This window comes from Meleagris gallopavo, chromosome 13 (assembly GCF_905368555.1).
Source record: "Meleagris gallopavo chromosome 13, MGAL_WU_HG_1.1, whole genome shotgun sequence".
NCBI classification, from domain to species: domain Eukaryota; kingdom Metazoa; phylum Chordata; class Aves; order Galliformes; family Phasianidae; genus Meleagris; species Meleagris gallopavo.
The window spans coordinates 988,927-1,011,277 of record NC_139416.1 but is presented as its reverse complement, the minus strand read 5'-3'; the positions used below and the strand labels follow the sequence as shown (position 1 = coordinate 1,011,277).

Genomic DNA, 22,351 nt, shown 5'->3' with positions numbered 1-22,351 from the left:
TGAGGACTGGAGGGTCGTGGTCCCTCTGTGGTTGAACCCAACAGTATTGTTGGGCGGTTCCACCAGGAGAAACCACGGGTGGTGGGATCCCATCGCAACGTGACATCTCTGCTCCCTCCCTGGGGTTTTGACATCGTCACCAGCACCGCCCCGATAATTATGGGCTGATTTCCCAACGGTGTGGGGGTGGCTGCCCTGCCCAACCCATTGCGGCATGGAGGGGCCGAGCGCCCGCAGCGTGCTGGTGACGGGCTGCGATGGGGGCATGGGGCTGGGGCTGCTCAAACGCTTCCTGGAGCTGCCCACCCCACCGCTGCGGCTCTTCGCAGCCTGCACCGACCCCGATGGGAAGGTGAGGACAGGGGGGTCCCTGCGCTGGGGACGAAGCGGTGGTGGGAGTGCCACCATCTGCAAGTGCTGCTGCCCTGTGACGTGGGCTTGGGGCGGGTTGGGAAGGGGAATATGCTTTATATATACGTAAGGTGGAAGGGGAGGATATATGGGTTTGGGGGTTTTTTTGCATTTTTTTGGTATAGAGAATCTTAAGTTGGGTGCTGGGGGGGTTCTGGTTACCCCATGATGGTGGCAACATCCATAATGGTTCTGGGGACAGTGGTTTTGGAGGTGGTGACTTCGGAGGTGGTGGTTTTTGGGGACGGTGACTTTGGAGGTGGTGGTTTTGGAGGTGGTGGTTTTAGGGTTGGTGACTTTGGAGGTGGTGGTTTTGGGAGTGGGACCTGCGGAGTGGCAGGGACTGACCCCTAATATCTCCCCTGGGCTCATTGGGTTGTGTCGCCCACTTGCTGCATGGGCTTGGGGCTGCCCCCACTCCTCCTTTTCTCCCTTCAGGCTCTCAATGAGATGGCGTTGTGCAACCCCAGCATCGTGATCCTGCCTCTAGGTAGGTGCACCCGTGGGCGGTCACATGCAGAAAGCGTGACTCAGCCAAGAGCAGCCCTTCCTTTGGGACCAGATGGATGACCAAGAGCCACCTCAAAGCATCCTGCATCCAGCACAGCCCCCAGCATGTCCCCGTGTCCCATACAGATGTGACAGACCCCAACAGCATCCAGGCTGCGGTGGGCAGGGTGCAGGAGGAGCTGCGTGGTTCTGGCCTCAACCTCCTGATCAACAGCGCCGGGGCCAGGCGGCACAGCACTCTGGCCACCGAGACAGCTGAAAACATGGCCCTCATCTACGCCACCAACACCATCGGGCCCCTGCAGACCAGCCAGGTAGGGCTATGTGCTCCCCCCACCCCAAAGGATGAGGACAGGGATGGGGTGGTGATGTCTGTACCCCTCAGGCGTTCATGCCTCTGCTGAAGGAAGCTGCAGAGGCACACAGTGGGCAGGGGTTGAGCTGTGGCAGAGCAGCCATCATCAACATCTCCAGCGTCCTGGGCTCCATCGAGGTGGTGGAGGCGTGGGGTGAGAGGCAGGACGTGTCCTACCGCTGCAGCAAGGTATGTCCGGGGTGAGGTTTGGGGGTCACCCTCTTTGGAGTCCCACCTTTGGCCACAGTGGTGCCATTCCGTGACGGTGATGCTGGTGTCTCCTCCAGGCTGCTCTCAACATGCTCACCAAGTGCCTGGCTCTGGAGTATGGTGACAGTGGGATCCTCTGCGTGTCCGTGGATCCTGGCTGTGTGGTACCGCGCCCAGGAGATGTGATGGTGAGCGATGGGGCAGATGTGGAGGCCACCACCATCTTGGTTTGATAATGTCTCCATGGGCATCTCATCCCCATTGACATCCTACCCATCGAAATGTCCCCATTCCATGGACATCCCTTCCCAGTGGGCATCTGCACCCTTGGGCATTCTACTCATGGATATTCTACCTGATATTCATGGATCTTTTCCCCATGGATATTCTACCTGTTGACGTCTCTCCCCATGGACATCCTAGCCCCTTGTATCTCTCCCCATGGACATCCTACCCATTGATACACCTCTCCATATACATCCCTCTGTGTGGCATACCTCCTAGGGACAACCTTACCCATTGATATCCCTCCCCATGGACATCCGTCCCCATGGACATCCCTTCCCCATGGACATTCCATCCATGGACACCCCTCTCCATGGAAGTCCTACCCATTAATACTCCTCCCATGGGCAAACCTTCCCCGTGAACACCCCTTCCCTAAGGACACCTTTCCCCACAGGTGTTCCTCCTATGGGCACCTCTTTCCCACAGCCACCCATCCCCAGAGACATCCCACAGACCCTGCCTGGTTCACGTGGGTGCTGTGCCACACTCCTCAGCTCTCCCACCAAATCCTCCAATTTCTGGCATTATTTTCCCATTTCCATCAGAGCCTGCGTGTCAGCAGAGGGCGCCCCAGCCCCATTGCTCAGCGCTACATCACAAACACAAGGGGAAGCAGCACCGCAGGGCTTCCCCACCCCACGGCTTCCCCACCCCACAGTGGTGCCCAGTGCTGATGAGACCAGAGACCCAATGTGTGGAGGGACTGATGGATTATTAATGATATACCATTAATTGAATTTTCCAATAAAAGAAAGCCAGTCCTTTCTCATGTCCTGAGGGCTCACCCCATATCCTTGGCTCCACAGGGACCAGTGACGTTGGAAGAGAGCACCCAAGGCGTCCTGCAAGTCCTTGCCAACCTCTCCACCAACAGCAATGGCACCTTCTGGGACTGGAAGGGACAGAGACTGCCATGGTGACCACAGCATCCATGTCCCCAGCTGCTGAGTTCAATAAAAGCTGTCGGTGGCCACAGACAGGCTTGATTGATGGGGTTAGGAAGCCCTGTATGATGGAGCCACCAAGCTGGCAAAGGGTTGGACCTGGAAAGGGATGGCCATGGGGACGGATGTCCATGGGGAGGGATGTACGGGGTGAGGGGTGTCCATAGAGAGGGACGTCCATGGGGAGGTGTATAGGGGGAGGGATATTCATGGGGATGGTTGTCCAAGGTGAGGGATGTCCATGGAGAGGGATACATGTGGTGAGAAATGTCCATGGGGAAGGATAGCTACTGGGAAGGGTGTCCATGGGGGTTGACGTCCAGGGAGAGGGATGTCTGTGGGGAGGGATGTCCATTACAATGGATAAATATGGCAAGGGGTGTCCATGGGGATGAGTGGCCATAGGAAAGGATGTCTATGGAGAGGGATGTCCGTAAGTAGGATGGCCGTGGGGAGAGATGTCCACAGGGAGTGAAGTCCTTGGGGAAGGATGCTACAGCTTATTCTATAGGGCAAACACAGACATGAGGGCTGTATGGAGCCACCCACTGCTCTGAGCAGGAGCCCTGAAACCACAGCCCTCAGGCATCCCGCAGCCCTCACCCACTGAGCCCAGCTCCCCTCATCAGGCATCCTGCCTGCCTGGCGCTGATGATGGTTTGTTTTCTGCAGTTCCCACCAGCAAACATTCTTTCCACTCCAGCATCTGTGAGGTTGCTTTTATTTTCAGCAGTCCCAGCTCGGGGGCACATGAGCATCCTCCCATAGCAAGTCAGGAGACGCAGAGACATCTCAAGAGGTTTCTCGGAGAATCGTGAGGCCAACTATTTGCCACTGGGATGCTCTGGGAAAGCTGGGGTCATGGCAAGACATTGAGATAGCCAACATCTGGTCCATCTGGAGTTATATATCCGTATTTCCTTCGGAAAGCCAAAGGGAGGGGAATGGCTCCCCAAACGACGCGGCAGGAGTGATGGCTCTGCTTCTCTTTATTGCAGTTAAGATTCGAGCGCTAGGACGTTACGTGGTGCTTAATGAAAGCCGAGGGAGTGGGAATTAAAAAATTGTACAAAGAAAAGGGAGCGGGCACCGCCATCACCCCCCAAGTGTGCCTTCATCCTCCTCCTCCTCAATGGGTCGGCGTTAAGCGGAGTCCCACCGACCTGGGTAGAAGAGACAGGGGTCACAAGGGGAAAGGGACCACGGAGACCCCCATCCCTGCTGTCCCTCCCCAGCACTCACAGTGTGCCCCGAAGAGCATCCGCAGGACCTTGATGCAGTTGTCCAGCAGGGCTTTGGGGCGCACGGCCTTCAGCCGGCTATCGCCGCTGTGCAGCTGCTTCACCAGGTCGGCCACCACCGCGTCCACGTCGCTCTGCGGGGACATGGGACGTGGCACAGCCATGTCATCGACGGGGCAAAGAGTTTGGGGTGCTGCATTGGTCAGGAGTTGAACCCACATGGCAGAGGAGGATTCTATCACTGAAGAAGCAATGCCAGACGTGGGGCTCCCCCCAGCTGCCCACTGCTGGCTCCCACCCAGGCAGTGTCCCATAGAATCACCACGGTTGGAAAAGACCTCCAATATCACCCAAAAGCCCAACCATCCACCTACGACCAATATTTCCCCACCAAACCATGTGCCATCAACCGGCCAGGGGAATTCCAGCACACACAGCTCCCGTTCCACGCTCTCAATACATCACAGCACTCGTTTCCCTCCACCTGAGAACCAGCTTGGTTAAGAGAGGCTGTCATTAGGCTTCAGAGTTAACAGGCTCCATAAGAACTCACAGCACCACGTGGGTAGGGCTGTGCACACCACGGCTGACCCCCAGCACTGGGGCCCTCTGCCACCACCGCCCCGTGGGGTGGAGTAGAGGGGGACACTGGGCCTCTCTGCTCAATCCAGAGGAGGGGGCAAAAGTGTTTGTTTTCCTCTGCATTGGCCGGGAATCGAACCCGGGCCTCCCGCGTGGCAGGCGAGAATTCTACCACTGAACCACCAATGCCAGATGTTTGGTGCTTTGCAGTGCTCACCCACGGGTTTTGTTGCACTGCAGCCCCTGGTGCAGTGCTGGGATGGGGTGGGTAGTGCTGGGATGGGGGCAGGCACTGCTGGGATGGGGGCAGGCACTGCCGGGACAGGAGAGGACTCCATGGCCCCACCGCCACCACATGGCAGCACCCCCTGCCTCTATGGCTAAGCAGGTGCTGTCATTAGGCTTCAGAGTTAACACAAAAAGCTGGCAGGGGCAAAGAGGACGGTTCCATGGCCTGGGGAACGCAGAGAGAGACTAGCAACCCACTGTCAAAGAACGAGGGGGGAAGGGGCCAAGAAAGAAGGGTGCAAAAGGTTTACAACATTGCATTGGCCGGGAATCGAACCCGGGCCTCCCGCGTGGCAGGCGAGAATTCTACCACTGAACCACCAATGCCAGATGTGGAGCTCCCCCCCAGCGCTGCCCCACGGCCCCACATCTGGAGTCACCCTCACTGCAGGGCTGTGAGGGGTGAGGTCCACCCACATCCCTCTGCCCACACCATCCCCTCCATAGTGGGGCAGCCCTACCTGCCGGTACCCACTGTACTCCATGCCCAGGGCATCCAAAAGCTGGCTCAGCTCCTGCGTGTACCCACGGGACGGGTGCTTCTCCGGCAGCACCTCGAGGATGTGCAGCACTGCCTGGGAACAGGCGTGGAACCACAGGTAGCGCAGCGATGCCTCTGACACCTTTCCATCACGCTGTGGGAGAAAGGGGGGTGGTGGTGGTGGGTGAGACCCTGGTGGCTGGAGATCCCCACCTCCCCTCCCTGCCCCCCATTGACACTGAGTGTCCCTGACATGAGCTCACCAGGCGGGTGACGTTGGCCGTCCGCAGCACCTCCTCGTGCTGCACCCGGAGAGTGTAGTCAATGGGGAAGTTGTGCTTCTGGAGAGGTGGAGAAGAATGTGAGGGCCACCGGTGTCCCCAGAGCTGTGCCACCAGTGTCTCACCAGCTGTGTCATCAGGGTCCCACCAGCTCTGTCACCAGGGTCCCCACTTCTGTGCCACCAGAGTCCCCATATCTGTGCCAACAGAGTCCCCAAATCTGTGCCAACAGTGTCCCACCAGCAGTGCCACCAGGGTTCCTCCAGCAGTGCCTCCAGCATCTCCATATCTATGCCACCAGAGTCCCCATATCTATGCCACCAGAGTCCCCGTATCTGTGCCAACAGAATCCCTGTATCTGCACCACCAGGGTCCTCATATCTGTGCCACCAGTGTCCCACTAACTGTGCCACCAATGTCCCACCAACTGTGCCACCAAGGTACCCACAACTGTGCCCACAGCGGGCACCCTGCTTTGGGGGCCACCCCATAGGGTCACCAGAGAGTTGCTCTGACTGCACACCCAATTCTGGGCACGGGGAGCCTGGGGACACATGGCAGGGTGGCAGGGCAGGGCCGTACCATGTACTGCAGGCGCATCTCATACCGCAGCTTGTCCTGCAGCAGTCGGGCGAGCTCGCATTCCCCCAACGCAGCCACCTCCAGCCCCAGCACGGCCAGGACACCTGCGGAGCAGCATCACCCCATGGGGACATCCGTTGCCCACCCTCTCCAGGGGTGTCCCCCCCACCTCCCAGTGATGTGTACTCACAGAGGACAGCCGCGCAGTGCTGGTACATGGTGACCAGCGGTGGAACCTACATGGTTGATGGGTGCAGATGGCCTCCTGGGTGCTTGGGATGGGCTGATAAGGGATGGTGCACTGCGGTGGCCTCCGACGGCTGTCCCCTGCCATAGGGGGGGGTCAGGCCCCCTCCCCGGCCGCCACAGCTGGATTGTCCTGTGGGGAGGTGATATGTCCTTGGGATATCACAGGGAATGGGACGGTTCCCTACAAGGTCCCTTGGGTGTGGGGTGCGAGCTGGGGGGGAGAAGAGCCCTGACTGCAGCCTCCGGGACCCCAGGTGGGGGCACATGGTGGTAGCACTGTGTCCCTCACAAATGGAGGGGTGGTGTCCCCATGGTCAGATGAAGGGGGACACACCATGTCCCCAAGCAAAGAGACCACACAGCATCCCCATCCAAAGGAGAGGCACATCCCTGCACCACATCCTCACCCGGATAGGGCCAGGCTGTGTCCCCAGGCAGTGCCCTCTGCCAGGTCCCCATGTGTCATATCCCTGGGCCATGTCCCCAAGCAGAAATCATGCCACGTTCCTATACAGCGTCCCTATGCAGCACCCTGTGCCATGTCCCCGTGTCCTGTGTCAGGTTTCCATGCCTCGCCCCCACTCAGCGTCTCCATTCCCAGTGTCCCCCTACAGCGTCCCCATTTGGGGGCTGTGCCATGTCCCCACGCCGTATCCCTGTGCCATACCCCAGTGTCACACCGCCACGCAGCGTTTGGTGCCATGCCCCCCACGGGCACGTCCCCAGCATCCCCCCACGCAGTGCACTCCACCAAGTGGGGGCCACAGCACTTCCCCACGCAGCATCCCGCGCCTTTATGCCACGCGGGGGGCAGCGCCGTGTCCCCACGCGGTGTCGCATTCCCAGGTGAGGGCTGTGCCACTTCCCTGTTCCAGGTCCCTTATGCCATATCCCCATACGGGTGCCACACCGTGTCCCTGGACAGCGTGCCCACGCGATGCCCCGTCCCCACGCAGTGTCCCCCCGCGGGGGCCGTGCCGTCTCCATGCGCAACGTCCCCACGCAGCGCCCTGTCCCCACGTGGGGGTCGTGCAGTGTCCCCACGCGGGACCTCGGCCTCCAATCCCCCTCCTCCTCGCCCCGCCGCCCCACTCGCGGTGCCCCGCGGACCCACCTGGCTGTGCGCTCCGGGCCGTCTCCCCGCGGGCGGTGGCAGCGGCGACGGGGCCGGGAGGCGGGCGGGGGGCGGGCGGGGCGGCGGCGGGGCCGGGCCGGGAGCCGGGAGCGGCGGCGGGGGCGTGTTGGGTTGGGTTGGGGGTGGGGGCACGGAGAGAACCGCTTGGGTGCCCCCCCGCCCGCCCGGGGTGAGCGCAGAAACCGACGGTGCCCCCAAACCCCCGCCGGCACCTCGGGGATGCTCGGCCACTGCCCGGCTGGCTGGGCTCGGACGGATGGCACAGCCCCACGCAGGGTGCCCCGAAGGTCTCCCGGCCTTCAAAGGGACATCCCCTCCGCCGGGTGATTCGGCACACGCCGCGCTGAGCCCACCCACCCCCACCCCTAAGCCTTTAGGACAGTTTGCGCAGGGCCGCCCGGGGGGGGGGGCGGGGGGAGGAAAGAGGCACCGAACTCAGGTCGGCGCTCCCAGGGAAAGGCGTGGGAAGGAATGCGCGGCCGCCCGCGAGCAGCGCTGGGATTCCCCTGGCACCACGTCAGGCCAACGGCCGATCCGCTGCCAAGCAGCCCCGGGCACAGCCCCCGCGTCCCCTTCCGGCACCGCGAGCTGGGCTGCAGGAGAGGAGAAAGGACCCGGTCCGGTATCCAGAGGGATTTCACCAGCAGCGAGGTCCGCATCTGCGTCCGACCGCATTCCCTGCCCGCCGCTGGTGCTGCCCCGAGGCAAACTGCCCGCAGCCCCGGGCAGCGCTGCCCGGCATCGACAGCAGCTCTGGGCGCTGCAGAACGGGCAGCAAACCTTCCGTTTGGAAACTCTGATGCACGACGCGCTGGAGGCAGGGTAAGAAGTGGCCTGCAGGGTGCTGGGGGTGAAGGGTGCAGCTGAGTCATCCCACGCCCCCCATCCTTAAGCAGGAGGCCAAGAAGGGCACAAAGGATGGGGCAAGAAAGCCCCCACCCCGCAGGTCAGCACAGCTGCCGTGGAGGAGTGAGCCCCAGAGCCAGACTAGTTAAAAAACAGGCTTTTATTCTTCATGTGCTACTCGGTCACAGCTTGGAGACACTGCTCTTGCCAAAGTTATTATGAAACAAATCAAGTCCCAGACTCAGGCCTTGCTCTTCCCCGCCCCCAAGAGACAACATTGTACAAAACTCTTATTTACAGAGAAAACAGTCAAAAATGGTGAATCCAAAACTCCTTCGGGAGTCACCACTGGGGCCATGCATGGCAGTGCACCCTCCCCCAGCCTTACCTCCCCCAGGCTGCTCCCAGGGCTGGTGGAACCCCACACCTCTCCCCCCGACTACTGAAAGGAACCCAGCAGCTTTCCATCAGGCCCAAGCTGTTTCCTTTACCAAAAAGATGGGAAGAACCCATCTGGTCCTGCAGCAGCTCAGCCCGATCTGCCCCCAGGACAAGTCACCCTTGGCCTCCTTCAGCCTTAAGGGTGAACGACACTGAGGAGCTGATCCAGGGATCAGCTGAGGGGTCAGACCACATCCTTCCTTGGGCAATCCCCAAGAGAGATTCTCTCTGGCTGGAACCCAGGATAGCACGAGCCTTCACGTAAGCAGTGGGACGTGGTGGAAGACCTACTATCTGATACTGGTATTTACCGGAGGAATTGCATTACTTTGAAACATAGACCAAGAGGAGCAAATCAGCATTTAGAAAAAGGGAAACAACACACACATTCCTCCTTCCAACTGTGCTTGGAAGAATGTCCATAGGAGCCCGGCAAGAAGCTCTGCTCCTGCCAGCTGCTGCTCAGAAAGCATAGCGTGTGCGGATGTCTTCCAGCTTCTTGGACACCTCGGGCGGGGTCCGGTCCAGCTCTTCGGCCACATTCTTCTGTTTGTTGGGCTCCATGGAGTTGAACTGCTCACACAGGTCCCCATCGATCACATTCTGGAGAAGCAAGGAGGAGAGCATTGAATCGACACAGCACAGAGGCACTGAACCCTGCCTAAAAGGGGAAAAATGGCAACAAACAGTTTGTTCCCAGGAGATTCTTAATCCCGTCCTGGAAACAAGAGCATGCTCAGTGACCTCATCTGCTGAATAGCAGCAGTTAGCATCAAACTAATTACTGGCCAGCCTGATTAATGAAGGAGAAACCCAGAAAGCCTTGGCTCAGCTGAAGAATCACACAAGGATCCGATGGGTCAGTGAGCCTCAGCTAGCAGAGGGTGCAGGCACAGCACAGGCAAGGCTGGAGGCTGCACAAGGTGAGCAGAAAGCAAGCACCATCAGTAGTGTCAGAGGTCTCAGAGCCCACACAGTCTGCAATCTCACCATGCACAAGCACACCCTCTCTGCTTGGACAGCGAGCAGCAGTAGCTTCTATTACTGCCAGTCACTATTAGCAGGCTTTCCCACTGAGCAGCAACCTTGTGCAAGGCCTGTGAGGTTCCACATCCCACAGCACACCTCGTGTGACCAGCTGAGCCCAAACACTGATTTACCTTCACTGGGAAGTAGTAGGAGCGGAAACTGAGATGGTCTCGCCCACAGAGAGGAGGATGCTCAGATCTTAAGTGCATTTCCACGTGCTGGAAGAAGTCGTGATCCTGAGGAGGTAAGGAGAGGTAAGAGAACAGCTTGTTACAAAGCAAATCAGCCAGCAAGGCACCGCTGCAGTGGCTGAGCACTGCCCCTAACAACAGCTGAGACTGGTGGTTGTTATGCCCTCCCCAGTCCCATGCTGCACACACCTGCAGCAGTCACTACAGCAACTGTGGCACCTCGGCCAGGATCGGCCCCCAGCCAGGCAGCACAGAGGTGCAGCCCTTGATTGCACCGATCCAGGAGGCCAAGCAAACGGAGCAGAGAACATCATCTTTGTGACTGGAAGCATCAGTGCCTGATGAATAGGGCTGGCGGGCTACACACTCCTGCACAAAGCAGCTTTTTGATCTCACTGATCATACCAAGTCCCCCCAGAGCTACTTTCCCAAAATGCGAGCAGATTTACAGCAGCAGTGCTACAAGAAAAGCTCATTAACTCCTGCATTGGTTTTGAGAAGAGTTAAAAGCTCCCTCTTTTCTTCCTTGCATCTGAGCCTGCCACAGGCTTTCCTGCAGCCCTGGTTTTCACAGACTGCAGAGCCCTCCAGTTCCCCTCAGGGAATGAAGCAAATTAACACACTGGTCGGGGATAGAAGCACAAAAAAGCAGCGGCTCTGCAGCGTTAAGATGGGGCTTGCTTACCTCATGGGAAGTAAAAGGAACTAAGATTCCTATTCCCCCTGATAAGGTGGTATAGACAAGAGATTCGGAGCCTCCTGGGATCAGCGTGGTCTTCTGTAATGAAAGCACTGTCTCTCCCACGTGGTAATTCATAATCACTTCAGCCTGAAAGTCAACCACAGAAGCGAGTGTTTTCTTCAGCTCATATAAAAGCATCGGGAGGCTTGATAGAGAAGCAGAATGAATTCCGCCACCTGCTAGTTCTGAGACTGCTTCCTAAAGAGGAAGAGCCTTCCACCTGTGTCCAGATGGCAGAGCTCAGCATGTGCTCAATAACCCTCTTGAGCTGGACAAACAGATGCATATAATGAGAGAAAGCAGGAAAAGAAAATGAGCACGCTGCTTCAATCAGACCTCACTCAACAGGCATCGCTCGTGGTTTCAGAAACAGAACTTGGCTCCCAGTGACAACTCATCACCCACTGCACAGTTAGATGTGTAGGAGCAGAACTGCAGAGGATTTCACAGGAAAGCAGCATGTTCTCTTCCCTCAATAACCACGTGCACGCCATGAAAGGTTACCTTCTGAGATGCTCCATTAAGAAGCCCTCTGTCCCAGAGAGCTTTGTTGCCGGTGGGATCCTCATCTACCTCATCATTGGTGTTGGGAGGCAACCTCACCTGTGTTGTAAGAGCAGGAAAAGGTCAAAAAGCTGCAGAAAGCTGTATGTTATCACCTCTGAAGAATCTTTTCGGTCATTTCATGCTTACTGTACCACTGATTTGCCTCTCCAACAAGGGCTTTAGTGTTAAATATCTGTGTTGTCAAGACTGATGGCTCAAAAATGCAGACAGGAGCTCACGAGCAGTCTGTGCCTGGGGTTTGCAGGTCAGACTGGCAGGAGGCACAGTCACACAGCACTGCTTTGAAGGTGCACGCCACTAATGAAACAGTGGAGGAGTGTGAATTGAGAAAACCAAGAGGACTGATTTGCCAAATCCTGCAGGCGTAAGGTCTGCCACTGGCTGAACTTTGCACTCCAAAGCACCCGAGCACACTGCAGAAGAAGATGAAAGTTCTGGCACAACGACCATCTATTCTTTCCTCCTCTGCTGAAAGCCAGCCAAGTGGGAAGTGTCAGCAATGACAAAGGCAGCTTTCATGAGGAAGTGTCAGAGAAAGCCAAATGCCAGTGCTGAGGGTTAGACAGGGAAAGCAAGAGTGATAACCTGATGAGAGTTCTCATGGGCCCCTTCATAGTCAGGAGTTTTGTTTCAAGGCCTTCGAGTCTGGGGACAACTCTAATGCAAGTTATTGAATGCTTCAGAAATGCAATCTTATTTAACTTGTTTACTTCAGCTGAATTGATAAACTGCAGTCATCCACGATGACCACAGCTAGTCACCCAGTAAAAAACAAGTGAATGGTACAGGGCGTTGTCTCGAGCTACGCACAGATTCTCATTCTTTTTAGACAAATCATGAGTGTTTTAAGGAAAAATACATAATGTCCAAAAAGTCCCAACTCCTTCAAGGCACACTCACCACGCAGATGTTGCCGAACTTGTCTGCTCCGGCCACGGTGTCATAATCCAGGAGAGTTGCTGTGGTGACCCAGCGGGGATAAGTGTCATCAGCAAAGATGATGAGCTGGTTCTCATTCCTTTTGTAGCGCACCCAGATGAAACTCTCCTGAACATCTGAAACAATCACTCTGTGCCCAATAGTTTGAATCCCACAGATGTAGTTGGCAATGTGCTTTAGAGAGAGAGAAAGGGCAAAACTTGAGTGCTTCCAACAGGGAAGTGTAACCCAGCGAGGTGCCACTACCCACCCTAACTCCACCCTTCACCTGAAACAATATTTATTTCTGGGAACTACCTGGCTCCCTGTTTTCCATCATTCCCTCCAACATCACCAATCACTTAGAGTATACCACAGCCTCAAGATAAATACACTGACAATAAAGGGCCCTTGCAACACAACATCCACTGCACAGCATTCACGGCCTGTTAAGTAACACCAGCATCCAGAATAAAGTGCTTCTGGCAAACCAGACGTCAGCAGCACCGACTGCTTCAGTGCTCCTCGCCGCTCCCATCATGAAGGACCCGAGAATCACAGCATCTCAGGATGGCTTGGGTTGGAAGGGACCTTAAAGATCACCTCGCTCCAGCTGCTGTGAACAGGATTGCCAACCAACTACACATCAGGCACTGCATCAGGTAAGCTTCAACTTCTCATGCAAGCAAATTTCTCATTTTAAGGAAAAAAGCAACAAAAACAAAGAAACAACTGAAAAAGCCATTCCTCTACAAGTTCGCCAGTATGCCCGTCAGCTTGCTGGAGTTCTGCTTTGCTGTAAAGAGTAGATGGCACAGGTTCTGCAACCTGAATGAGAAGGAGGAGCAGGCAATTAGGAGTTAGAAAACCATGCTCTGATATACTTCTTAAAGTACCAGAATTGCTGATCAAGAAAGAAAGTTGTTTTGGGGTCTTTAAGTCTAATAAAGATTTTAAGAGAAAAATCCCATTTTCAAGATTCCAGCAATCTTAAGAGGTGCTCATTTACGTCATCCAGCTTCTGCCCCCAGCCTGCTGATCACTTGACTTAAGAAAACATTCCCAGCAGTTGTTATTGTATATCTGGATGAGACCTCCCACATCTGCAGCAGATGGCCACTGCATCGCCAGTTCAGGCTTTTCTAACTTCCTGCACATGTCCACCTAGGGCCTGCACTGAGCTGGTGCAGAAAGAAAAATGCAACGCTACAATCAGAAGGGTGAGAGGAAAACAGCAGTCCAGCCAGAGCTGCTAATACTGCTGCGCGTGGACGCAGGCAGCACACTCCAGCAAGACACAGGTGCAGCACTGAAGCCCAAGTGCACACATCTGGGCTGGAGCAGCAGCTAAACCTTTGCTTCACCCATGCTGCATGGCAGTACTCGCTCCAAGTCAGCTGCCATGGTGAAGAACAGAAGCCAGTACCTTGTTCTCACACTTCCGAAGCAGCTTCTTCTTGCCTAGGTCATACACACGCAGCAGCTTTCCAACTCCAATTAGGACTCTCCCTTGGAAAGGGGCGATGGCTGCAGGAACCTCCTCCACGGGGGTCTAGAGAGAATTGGAAGAGCAAGACTGTGAGACGCCATTTACAGAGCTAATCTCACACCAAGCTTCACAAAAGATTCAAGCTAATGGCTCGCCTGAAGCCCGCTGGCCTGTGCCAAGGCTGTCCATGGCTAATCACAATCCTTTTCTACAGATAGGGCAGAAGGTCAGTCCTCTGTACGCCTTTCAACACCAGCACAAACCACACGTGGTGCTAACAGAGCTCTGAGAAGTACAGACAGCGTGCTTCTGGCAGCGCACTTCCATGAAGCGTCAGACAGCTGTGAGCCCCGCGCGGGGCAGGCAGCAAAGGAAAGTAAAGACCTTGTAGCCTCTGTTCTTTGTCTTGCTCTATCCCCAAAAGAAAGATTTTGTACTTTGCCTATATCCATTCAGATGCCTTTCGCACCAGAGGCATGACTCTAGCTCATCATCTGCCACAGAAGCTCTGAAGCTGTCACCGAATCAACTTCGGTGCACCCCACAGTTCCAGTAACTCGGGGCTGAAAAGTCTCCCACAAGTACTTCATTATCGGTCCAAAAGGATCAGCCACAGCAGAGAAAGTGAATGGGCAGAGCTTGGAGTGATCCCAGCTTGGCAGAGCTGGTCAAGAGAAGTTACTTCACTCCATCAGCTGTCAGTGGGTGTTGACTGGCAGCAGAAAGGGCTATGGGCCAGGACAGAACCCACTCACTGCACCAGCACTGTAGGAAGTGAAGGAAACCACAACATTCCATTCCGTGTGCTCATCTGTTCATACCTCAACCATGCTGGAAGCACATGGGAAGAAGAACAGAATTTGGTTTAAACACAGTTCTGCTGAAACCTTTGATAAAGCTCCAGGGACCTCCAAACCAAGTTGGTCACAGGCGACCAAAGCTTCCTACACCAAACCAGAACAGCATCAGAGGAAAGATGACAGCTCCATGTGGCCAGCACAGGGCTGAGCCTCAGCACCAGGGATCAAGTGATCCAAGTATGAACTGACTTTGCAAACAAGTGCTCAGAGCAGCTCTACTAACTCATATTCCAAAGTGGAAACAGAGCTGTTTCTTTCCCCTCATTAACAGAGTCATGAAACACACTGCTCCTTTCCCATTTAGGCAGACGAGATACAGCTATTAAAAAGAACTGCGATTCTTGAGAAATCTGCTCAGTTCTCAGCCCTGCAGAAGATGTCCCAGGTTATTTTGGGGAAGGCAGCTTATTTTCTTCCACTGTTTCCGGTGTTTAACATCTGCATGATCACCTTGCTGAGAACTGAGTACTGCCACGTTACCACAGCATTCCAGACGAACTAACAGCTATTCCAACTCAGCCATCCCAAAAGGCCTTTTCTCCCCTCTCACCTTGTGCAGAAACTCCAGCTTCTCACCACCGTTCACCAGCTTGTAGGTGTAGACAAAGCCTCCAGCAACAGAGCGCGGGTTCAGAATCAAGTCTTTGGCGACTCCCACCAGCACATACCACTCCTCACCAGTGTTGGAGAAGCGGCACACGGCCACGCTGGGGATGAGAAGACACACCAGGAGATCAGTGTGACTGTGACACAAACCAGTTCAGCACACAGACCACCCCCTGGCAGCACAGCTTGCACCCACCCAGGCACGGGTTCAGAAGCCCAGCCTTCCAGCACTGAAATGATTTTCAGAACTAATTTTTCCTCCCCGCAGTAATGTTTAAAGCAGGCACCTTCATTCTTCCACACTCCACAAGTAAGATGTGCTCCAGCTGTCACACATGTCTAAATCATTACTTCTTTCTTTGCTAAGCTGAGTCCAACCAGTCAATGTGCAAAGCTCCACTCAAAGCTGTTTTTCAAAGATTGTTCCTACTCGGACTATCCATATAACTTTTCCCATCTCCCACTTATTTCCTGCCCGGTGTCTAGCTCTGCCACGTTGGGAATCCTGGACAAAACAGGAAAGAGTCAACCTTTTGGGCTACGGTGGCTTAACTCCATCCCAACTGCTGAGGCACTTGTTATTCTTTAGTTATTGTGCTGGCCTGCTCCCTCAGCTCCTCTAACATTTCCCTTCTATTAAGTCTATGCTCAGTTTATCCGAATGAGAAGGGGAAGTGAGAGAGAGCAACACATTGTCATGTTCCCAGATCTCTTATCTCTCACTCATATCCCAGTGTTGTTCTCTAAGCACAAACATTTGGAGAGATTTGGAGAACTCTTAAGAGTCACATGCAGATGTGGATGAGGACAGATTAGGACAGGATGGGAAGGAAAGGCAAGACAAAAGCTTGAAGCCATGTGGCACTCAGTTCTGGGATTTCACTGGCCTCCCAATAACATGCTGCATCTGGATTTCAACTCTCAGTAACAGCCGAGGAAAACAAGAAGATTAAAGAAAAACCACCACCACACACCCAAGACTCATCAACAGTAGAGGTTTTTTTTTGCTGTGTCTGGCACTACTTCTTACCTGAAGGCAGCTTCGTTCTGCTCCAGCTGGACCAGATCTAATGTGTTTCCCTGGATGGGGTTCATCACCCTGATAACAGAGGCCCACTGCCCATTCCCTGCCTTTGGAGCACCAAAGATGGATTCAGGGAGATTCTCGTTCAGAAAGGCTGCAGCCATCTCTGCAGCCAGCTCCCTCTCATCTTCACCTGCAGCCTCCACCATTTCCTATGGCACATTAAAGGACAGGGGTGAAAAAACAGCTCGTAGGATTTCCTTCCCAGACATGCCAACACTGCTTTAGGTACAGCTATGGCTTGGGAAGACATAAAAACCACAAAGCTTCCATCTGCCCTGTGCTTATTCCCCCAGTAAATCTCTGCAGCTCAGAGCACTGCAGAGCACTGTCAGCTCTTCTCTGCCCAAGAGGCAGTTGTCTGGAGAGCTATTTCTCCAAAGCAAGAAGTCTGGAAACAGAATTGAGCAAACTGAAGATAATAACCCAGTGAAATCCAAACATCCTCAAAGAGTCAGTGAAAACCCAGAGGATGGCATTACACAAGCAGGACCAATCCCTGACAGGCAAGATTTCAAAGCCTGCTGTAACAACACCCAAAGAAAAGAACATCAGAAGTACTGCATTCTACTGAAATTCACGTGTTGAGGCAGATTTTCACCCATTTCAGTTCCTGCATTCAAAGCACAAAAGCCGTCAGGCAACGGCAGCTGGGAACTAGTGAGCAACTGAGCATTTCCAACAATGTAAGTCACCTCTGGAGAAAGATCTGCACACCTATTCCCCATCCCAATTACCTCAGCCATTTGTTGCTTTCTCTGTGCCTTGGTGGCCTCAGTGTAAGCATTGTGGTCCGTCTCAATGATAATCAGGTTGTTGCTCTCAGGGTGAATGACAAATTTTCGAGGCGTGTACTGCAATGGGAAGGCAACCTGGTTGAAGACTGCCCCCAGTTTCTCCAGTGCCAAAATCCTGCGGGACAGAGATGTGACAAACATTCAGGACAGTCCAGAAGCAACCACCCAGAAGAAAAAGGCAAGAGTTGAGCTTTAGGCCTGTGAAACTGGCTAGCACTGAAAACAGCAATGCTGCCTTTCCCAGGCCAGGCAGCCACTAGCAAATTGCTCCAAGGAGAAGGGCAAGACTCAGGGCTTTAGTGAGTCTGTGCAGGTGTGCTCTGCAGCAGGGGCTCTTGACTCCAGGGCCCTCACTGTCCCATGGTGCACTCTGAACACCTGTCCCTTTTGGGCACGCTTCTGTGATGCTGAAGCAGTGTACCCCAAAATGAACCATGTGCACGTTAGGTGAACACATCACCTGAACCTAAACGTGACAAGGACTCTGTCTGACACGTTACCAGTCACTCCTCAGAGACACTTCAGTTATAACAGTATGAAAAATGCCAGTGCCTGAGTGGCCAGTATTCTGTGCCTGCCAGCTGAAATGCCAGTTCTTCTGGCGTTTTGTGACTAAAACCCACAAGTTTCTGCAGGAAGAATGACTCCTTTAAAAGCAATGAATGCTGAAATACTTCAGTGAGGACAGATATGAAAAAAGTGCTTGTTCAAATGCATAAAGCAAAGCTCCTGCATTTATGTTCCCTCATTATTTTCATTTATGCTTTTTTATATCTATTTTAGCTGCAATTTAAAAAGCACAATAAATAAATCCCTGTCATGCCACTAGTTTCTTAGATCACATGCCCTATTTTCTGCAAAGTAGCCATTCACATCACAGGCTCTCCTAATACACATGTTCACAGTGCTTAACAACCTCCCTCCCTAAGGAGAAGATAACTTAAAAGTTACCTGGAGTACACTCGTTATTTCAGCAGGCTACAAAACACAAATCAGAGAGGTGCACCACACCATTTCTTCCTGACAGCCGTAACACAGCAACAAAAAATCCACCCTTCCCAATTCTTAGCTAAGTCACTTTACCTCTTTCTTACTAAATGTCTCACCCTCTTCCCTGCCTGGCAACCTGGCCCAGCAGTACCCCATCACTCCTTACCTCAGTGTGTTTGTGGAGATGGCAACAATACCCTCTGGGCACTGCTCAGATGCAAAACCAGACGCAAACTCCAGAGTCTCGTAAGACAGGGGAGTCAGGTGGAAACGGGACTGATAGGAGTAACTGAGCCAGGAACGACTTGACATGGCCAGCACCTGGGAAAGACACAGCACAGCAAGGTTCACTCTGTGCAACATGAATGGATGCACATGAACAAACAGTGCAGCAACCGGATTCCTTCCCTGCTACAAAAAGGAAATTCTTGAGGCTGGATTTTACCCAGCTCATAGCACTCCTTCAGAAATATTGCCTGCTTTCAATGGAGAATTCCACCTGGAAATTGTGCACAAAGAGGAACTTTAAAGCACAACAGACAATGGACACAAACTTAGGTACAGTAAGAACTATTTCATCTGTAAAAGCCAAAATCTTTTTTTTTTTTTTTTAAACCAAAAGCATCCTATCAAGGGAGCAGGTTTTATAAAACAAATATTTACTGCTTCAGCACAACCTAAGACACTCTGCTGGACAGTTTAAGAAAAATTTACATCAAATGTATCAGCAGCCTATTTTCAACCAATTCAGGGAAACAAAGCAGATGGACTTCCAATGCTCCAGGTTCACACATCTTTCCAACTTAACTTCAGTGCAACTTTACTTTCTGCTGGCAAAAGCTGGAATGATATTGAAACACTCCCAGACTACTCCAAGACAAACATCAACTGGCCACTAGCAATATTTCTTTTTCTCCCCATGCTGTCAGACAAGGAATTAAGGTTGATCTCAATGCAGAAAAGCACTCAGCTGTTCTACGGGCATATATTCTCCTAGTGCTGCAAAGCATCTCATCCCCAACTTAGAGCTGGCAGGCTGGCAGCAACAAGTCAGAGATTCATTCAGCTTACCGAACATTAAAGCAGAGATCAGATTGCCAGCCCCAGCCCCCTGTGCTGTCAGCATTTCTCAACCCTGAAGGTGTTATCCAAAGATGAGTCAAGCAGGGGGTGGCTGATCTCCCTAGTGTCACATCAGAACAGCTAATAAATGGCACTTCCGATGAAATATGTTCTCCCCTCTATGCCAAATCCTACAAATATTTTCCTTGAACCATGCACGATAACTTTGTTGACCCTAGAAAGGACATGGCCATGAATTGCATCAAGTGGTCAAGAAGCACAAGGCTCCTTCGAGTCTGTTCACTGTAGCAGTCAAGGTGAGTTTCTTTGCTGTCTCTGTGTGCCAAAGAATCTGCGTAGAGCTTTCCAGATAAACTGAAAATACAGTCTCCAGGTCAGATGACTCCTAATTCAGAGAAGGCAGGGCAGCACTACACATTACTTCCTCAGAAGTATGGGGAATACTAACAAGAATGAGGTTGTTTGTGAAAGAGCAATCTGCGAGGCAGGCGGCTCCATAATTAAGTCATTCTCCTTCCCACCCTTACCCAGAGCTGCGCCGTGAGGACGATTCCCCACCCTGCCCACCAATAAAGAAAAGCAGGATGCTGCACCTGGGGACTGGATCCATAACCCTCCGAGGGCTGGCCTCACTCACCGCTTCTTGGCCTTGCATTCGGACTCGGAAGAGCTTCACAGGCCGTGAGCCCAGGTACCTGGTCCTGGTATCGGAAAGATCACCCGTAACCGGATCCAGGACAGTTCGCAGCAGCACACCGTTCTTGACATCAGTAAATCAGAAAGTTAGATCATGATTACAGATAAAAAAATACCTAAATACAGCCTTCATGCTACTCAAAACAGAAGAGACAATTTCTGAAGAATGAGGCTCTTGTTTGCCAAGCTTCTGATACAACTTCCTCCTACAATTACTCTTTATCTAAGTTGGCTCTTAATATTACAATCCATAGCTCCTGTGCACTCCCAAGGGGCAAAAAGAAATTAATTCAAAAATATAAAATAAAAAAGGGAGACGGGTAAGTTTGGTACATCACAAAAGCTGCAAAAATACTCAAGGACTGACTCCACTTCCTAATCCTTATTGCTACAAAGCATCTATCCAAAAAAAAAAAAAACAATCAAACCAAAGCCAACCGTGCTGCTTAAGCGTGCATTCTGACATGAAACGAGATCGCTCCGATTATTTTTACCACACGTTGAATTGTCAAAACAACATTTTTGGTTAAGGATCACAGAGTCTGTGCTGTATGCAATGAAAACCATGCAGGAATAGATTTATTACAGCAGAGCCTGTGGTTGAGGGCAATCACTCCTTTGATTCTCTGCCCTACAGGCAGTTACCAAAGAACTGGCCAACAACATTTCACCCAAAAATTTTTAGAACTCGTCCTCTTTCTGGAGGAGGAAAACACTACCTTGTCCTACATGATGTCTGAGAGAATATTCTGACTTTTGTCTAGCGTTCAGCCCAGGAATGCACGGGGAAACTTGCAGTTCTGCTAAGTCACGTGGTGAATTCCCCAGTTACAGTTGTTAAGCATGTTGTAACAAGGAGAAAACAATTAGGCTTTGTGCTGCTGCACTGTATGATGACATGGCTACCTGAGCAATCTGTCTTTTCAACAAAAACTCACCAAGGCACACCTGTCAGAGCTACCTCTCACCTGCAGTCCAATGTTCAGGTAGAGAAAGCCAATGGAGCCTCTCTCCCCCAGCTCGTCCTGCTTCTCGGTGCCACCCATCTCCACGATGCACAGCGACTCAGGCTGTGCAGGAAGGGCCTGCATACTCAGTGGCTGCAAGCAGTCCTGTGGGAGACAGAAATATTCCTTACAGAAAAAGGGTAAAAAAAGTCACAATAGATGCTGGCTGTATGGATTTTGGCAAGGAAGGGATGGTAACAATCCTGGGATCTGTGGAAGACAAGCTGGATCCTTTCAAACTGTCCTGGAATAGCTTGCTCAGGTTTCTACATGCTGAATAACTGCAAAGTTTGCATTACTTCAGTCATCCCTTGAACACTGATCTGCTGCAGGCAGAGAAATGATAATGCTGTTTTGCTGCTAACTTGCTTGCAGAATGGGTTCACTTTTACTAGAAGTAGAAACAGGGAGATAAGGGGAAAAAACCAAAAAGCAGAAAATGCTTTCATATCTTATCATCTAAACTCCCAGACATGAGTAAGACTAGATAAAACTAGGGAATCTGTTTCTGGTTAGGATCAAGGGCCACAGTTCCTCTCAGCTCTGCAGAGGAGAAAAATCATACAAGCTATTCCTTCCTGGTCACCCACTTGAACACGGGAAGACAGCACGCATAGCACAGCTCTGGAGCACTCTTCTGAACATTCCAAGCCAGAGAAAGAGGCAAAACCAGAATGGCTACTCACCGAAGGGTCAAGGGAAATAATCCTGACAGTATTGTCCACCAGCCCAACAGCAAGGAACCGGGAGCGCTGCTCCCCAGGTGGAACATTGGCCAAACTCATGCAAACTACATCAGCTGACATCTCCTTTCTTTCAGTGTACTCATTCAGCTGTCCTGACTGAAAAAGAAAAACAAGAGACTCATTAATTAGGTAACGGAGCAGACCACTACCTAAATGTCTCTCCAAACATCTTCTGTACACTTATTTTTAAGACAGTGTTTTAGATTTCATTTATAGCCTTGTTTCAGCTACAGTTCAAATAATCAGAACAGCAGCAGGGAAGTTTATGGCTTCCAACCTCAATTATGAACTTCAGAGGCTCTAATTAGCCATTAAGTCATCTAACACAAACACAGTCCAGATCTGACTGACTCATTCCAGAAGGACTCTTCACTACAAAATCTTTTTCTGCAGGTTTGATGGAGGATCAGTATCTGCCAGGCCCCATAATCTGTTGTGAACTCTTTCACAATATTAATGCACATACCGGGTCCATCTCAAAATAAACCAGCTCTCCTCCAGTCAGTGCTATCACTACTTGTCTCTGGTTCACAGCACATTTCACAATTGTTTTCTTCCCTGGTGTCTTCCATTCGTTTACCCTCTTATCTGCTCGGATGTGCCGGATGCCATCTGGGTACACCTGAAGGGAAAAAGGTCACATTCATTCCTGTATTTGCCATCCCTTCCCAATTTCCACTTCGATTCTGACATAAAAGCCAA

The 22,351-nt window shown here is 52.5% G+C and overlaps 3 protein-coding genes and 2 non-coding genes across 6 annotated transcripts in view; 1 reads left to right on the top strand and 4 right to left on the bottom strand.

Moving 5' to 3' along the window:
* Nucleotides 1-184: 184 nt before the first annotated feature.
* Nucleotides 185-2,749, top strand: LOC104912990 (uncharacterized). The gene is made up of 6 exons (XM_010717901.4): nucleotides 185-352; nucleotides 850-901; nucleotides 1,048-1,235; nucleotides 1,307-1,465; nucleotides 1,564-1,674; nucleotides 2,581-2,749. Exons 1-6 carry the CDS (start codon nucleotides 215-217, stop codon nucleotides 2,692-2,694), a joined length of 762 nt encoding a protein of 253 aa, XP_010716203.2. The 5' UTR covers nucleotides 185-214; the 3' UTR covers nucleotides 2,695-2,749.
* A 673-nt stretch (nucleotides 2,750-3,422) lies between these two features.
* IL34 (interleukin 34) lies at nucleotides 3,423-7,914 on the bottom strand. Its single transcript, XM_085235075.1, has 7 exons — nucleotides 7,537-7,914; nucleotides 6,364-6,552; nucleotides 6,174-6,277; nucleotides 5,574-5,651; nucleotides 5,291-5,464; nucleotides 3,961-4,093; nucleotides 3,423-3,881 (listed from the first exon to the last, which is right to left on the bottom strand). The coding sequence occupies exons 2-7, from the start codon at nucleotides 6,389-6,391 to the stop codon at nucleotides 3,862-3,864; spliced, it is 537 nt and encodes a 178-aa protein (XP_085091201.1). The 5' UTR covers nucleotides 6,392-6,552; nucleotides 7,537-7,914; the 3' UTR covers nucleotides 3,423-3,861.
* On the bottom strand, nucleotides 4,660-4,730 carry TRNAG-GCC (transfer RNA glycine (anticodon GCC)). The gene has a single exon. It is a non-coding gene; the product is annotated as a tRNA-Gly (tRNA).
* Nucleotides 5,086-5,156, bottom strand: TRNAG-GCC (transfer RNA glycine (anticodon GCC)). Its single transcript has one exon. It is a non-coding gene; the product is annotated as a tRNA-Gly (tRNA).
* Nucleotides 7,915-8,545: 631 nt separating the features above from the next.
* SF3B3 (splicing factor 3b subunit 3) overlaps nucleotides 8,546-22,351 on the bottom strand; it is a 28,422-nt gene continuing 14,616 nt past the window's right edge. Inside the window, exons 13-26 of one of the 2 annotated variants that reach the window (XM_085235053.1) lie at nucleotides 22,116-22,271; nucleotides 21,590-21,745; nucleotides 20,865-21,008; nucleotides 19,838-19,960; nucleotides 18,284-18,438; nucleotides 17,068-17,242; nucleotides 16,277-16,482; nucleotides 15,191-15,347; nucleotides 13,718-13,843; nucleotides 12,274-12,486; nucleotides 11,311-11,409; nucleotides 10,750-10,893; nucleotides 10,005-10,109; nucleotides 8,546-9,447 (exon numbers count right to left, since the gene is read on the bottom strand). In XM_085235053.1, coding sequence (XP_085091179.1) covers nucleotides 9,307-9,447; nucleotides 10,005-10,109; nucleotides 10,750-10,893; nucleotides 11,311-11,409; nucleotides 12,274-12,486; nucleotides 13,718-13,843; nucleotides 15,191-15,347; nucleotides 16,277-16,482; nucleotides 17,068-17,242; nucleotides 18,284-18,438; nucleotides 19,838-19,960; nucleotides 20,865-21,008; nucleotides 21,590-21,745; nucleotides 22,116-22,271 — 2,100 coding nt within the window. In that variant the 3' untranslated portion in view covers nucleotides 8,546-9,306. Of the gene's footprint in view, nucleotides 9,448-10,004; nucleotides 10,110-10,749; nucleotides 10,894-11,310; nucleotides 11,410-12,273; nucleotides 12,487-12,539; nucleotides 13,120-13,717; nucleotides 13,844-15,190; nucleotides 15,348-16,276; nucleotides 16,483-17,067; nucleotides 17,243-18,283; nucleotides 18,439-19,837; nucleotides 19,961-20,864; nucleotides 21,009-21,589; nucleotides 21,746-22,115; nucleotides 22,272-22,351 lie in introns of those variants that run through there. The other variant, XM_085235054.1, reaches the window with a different exon arrangement.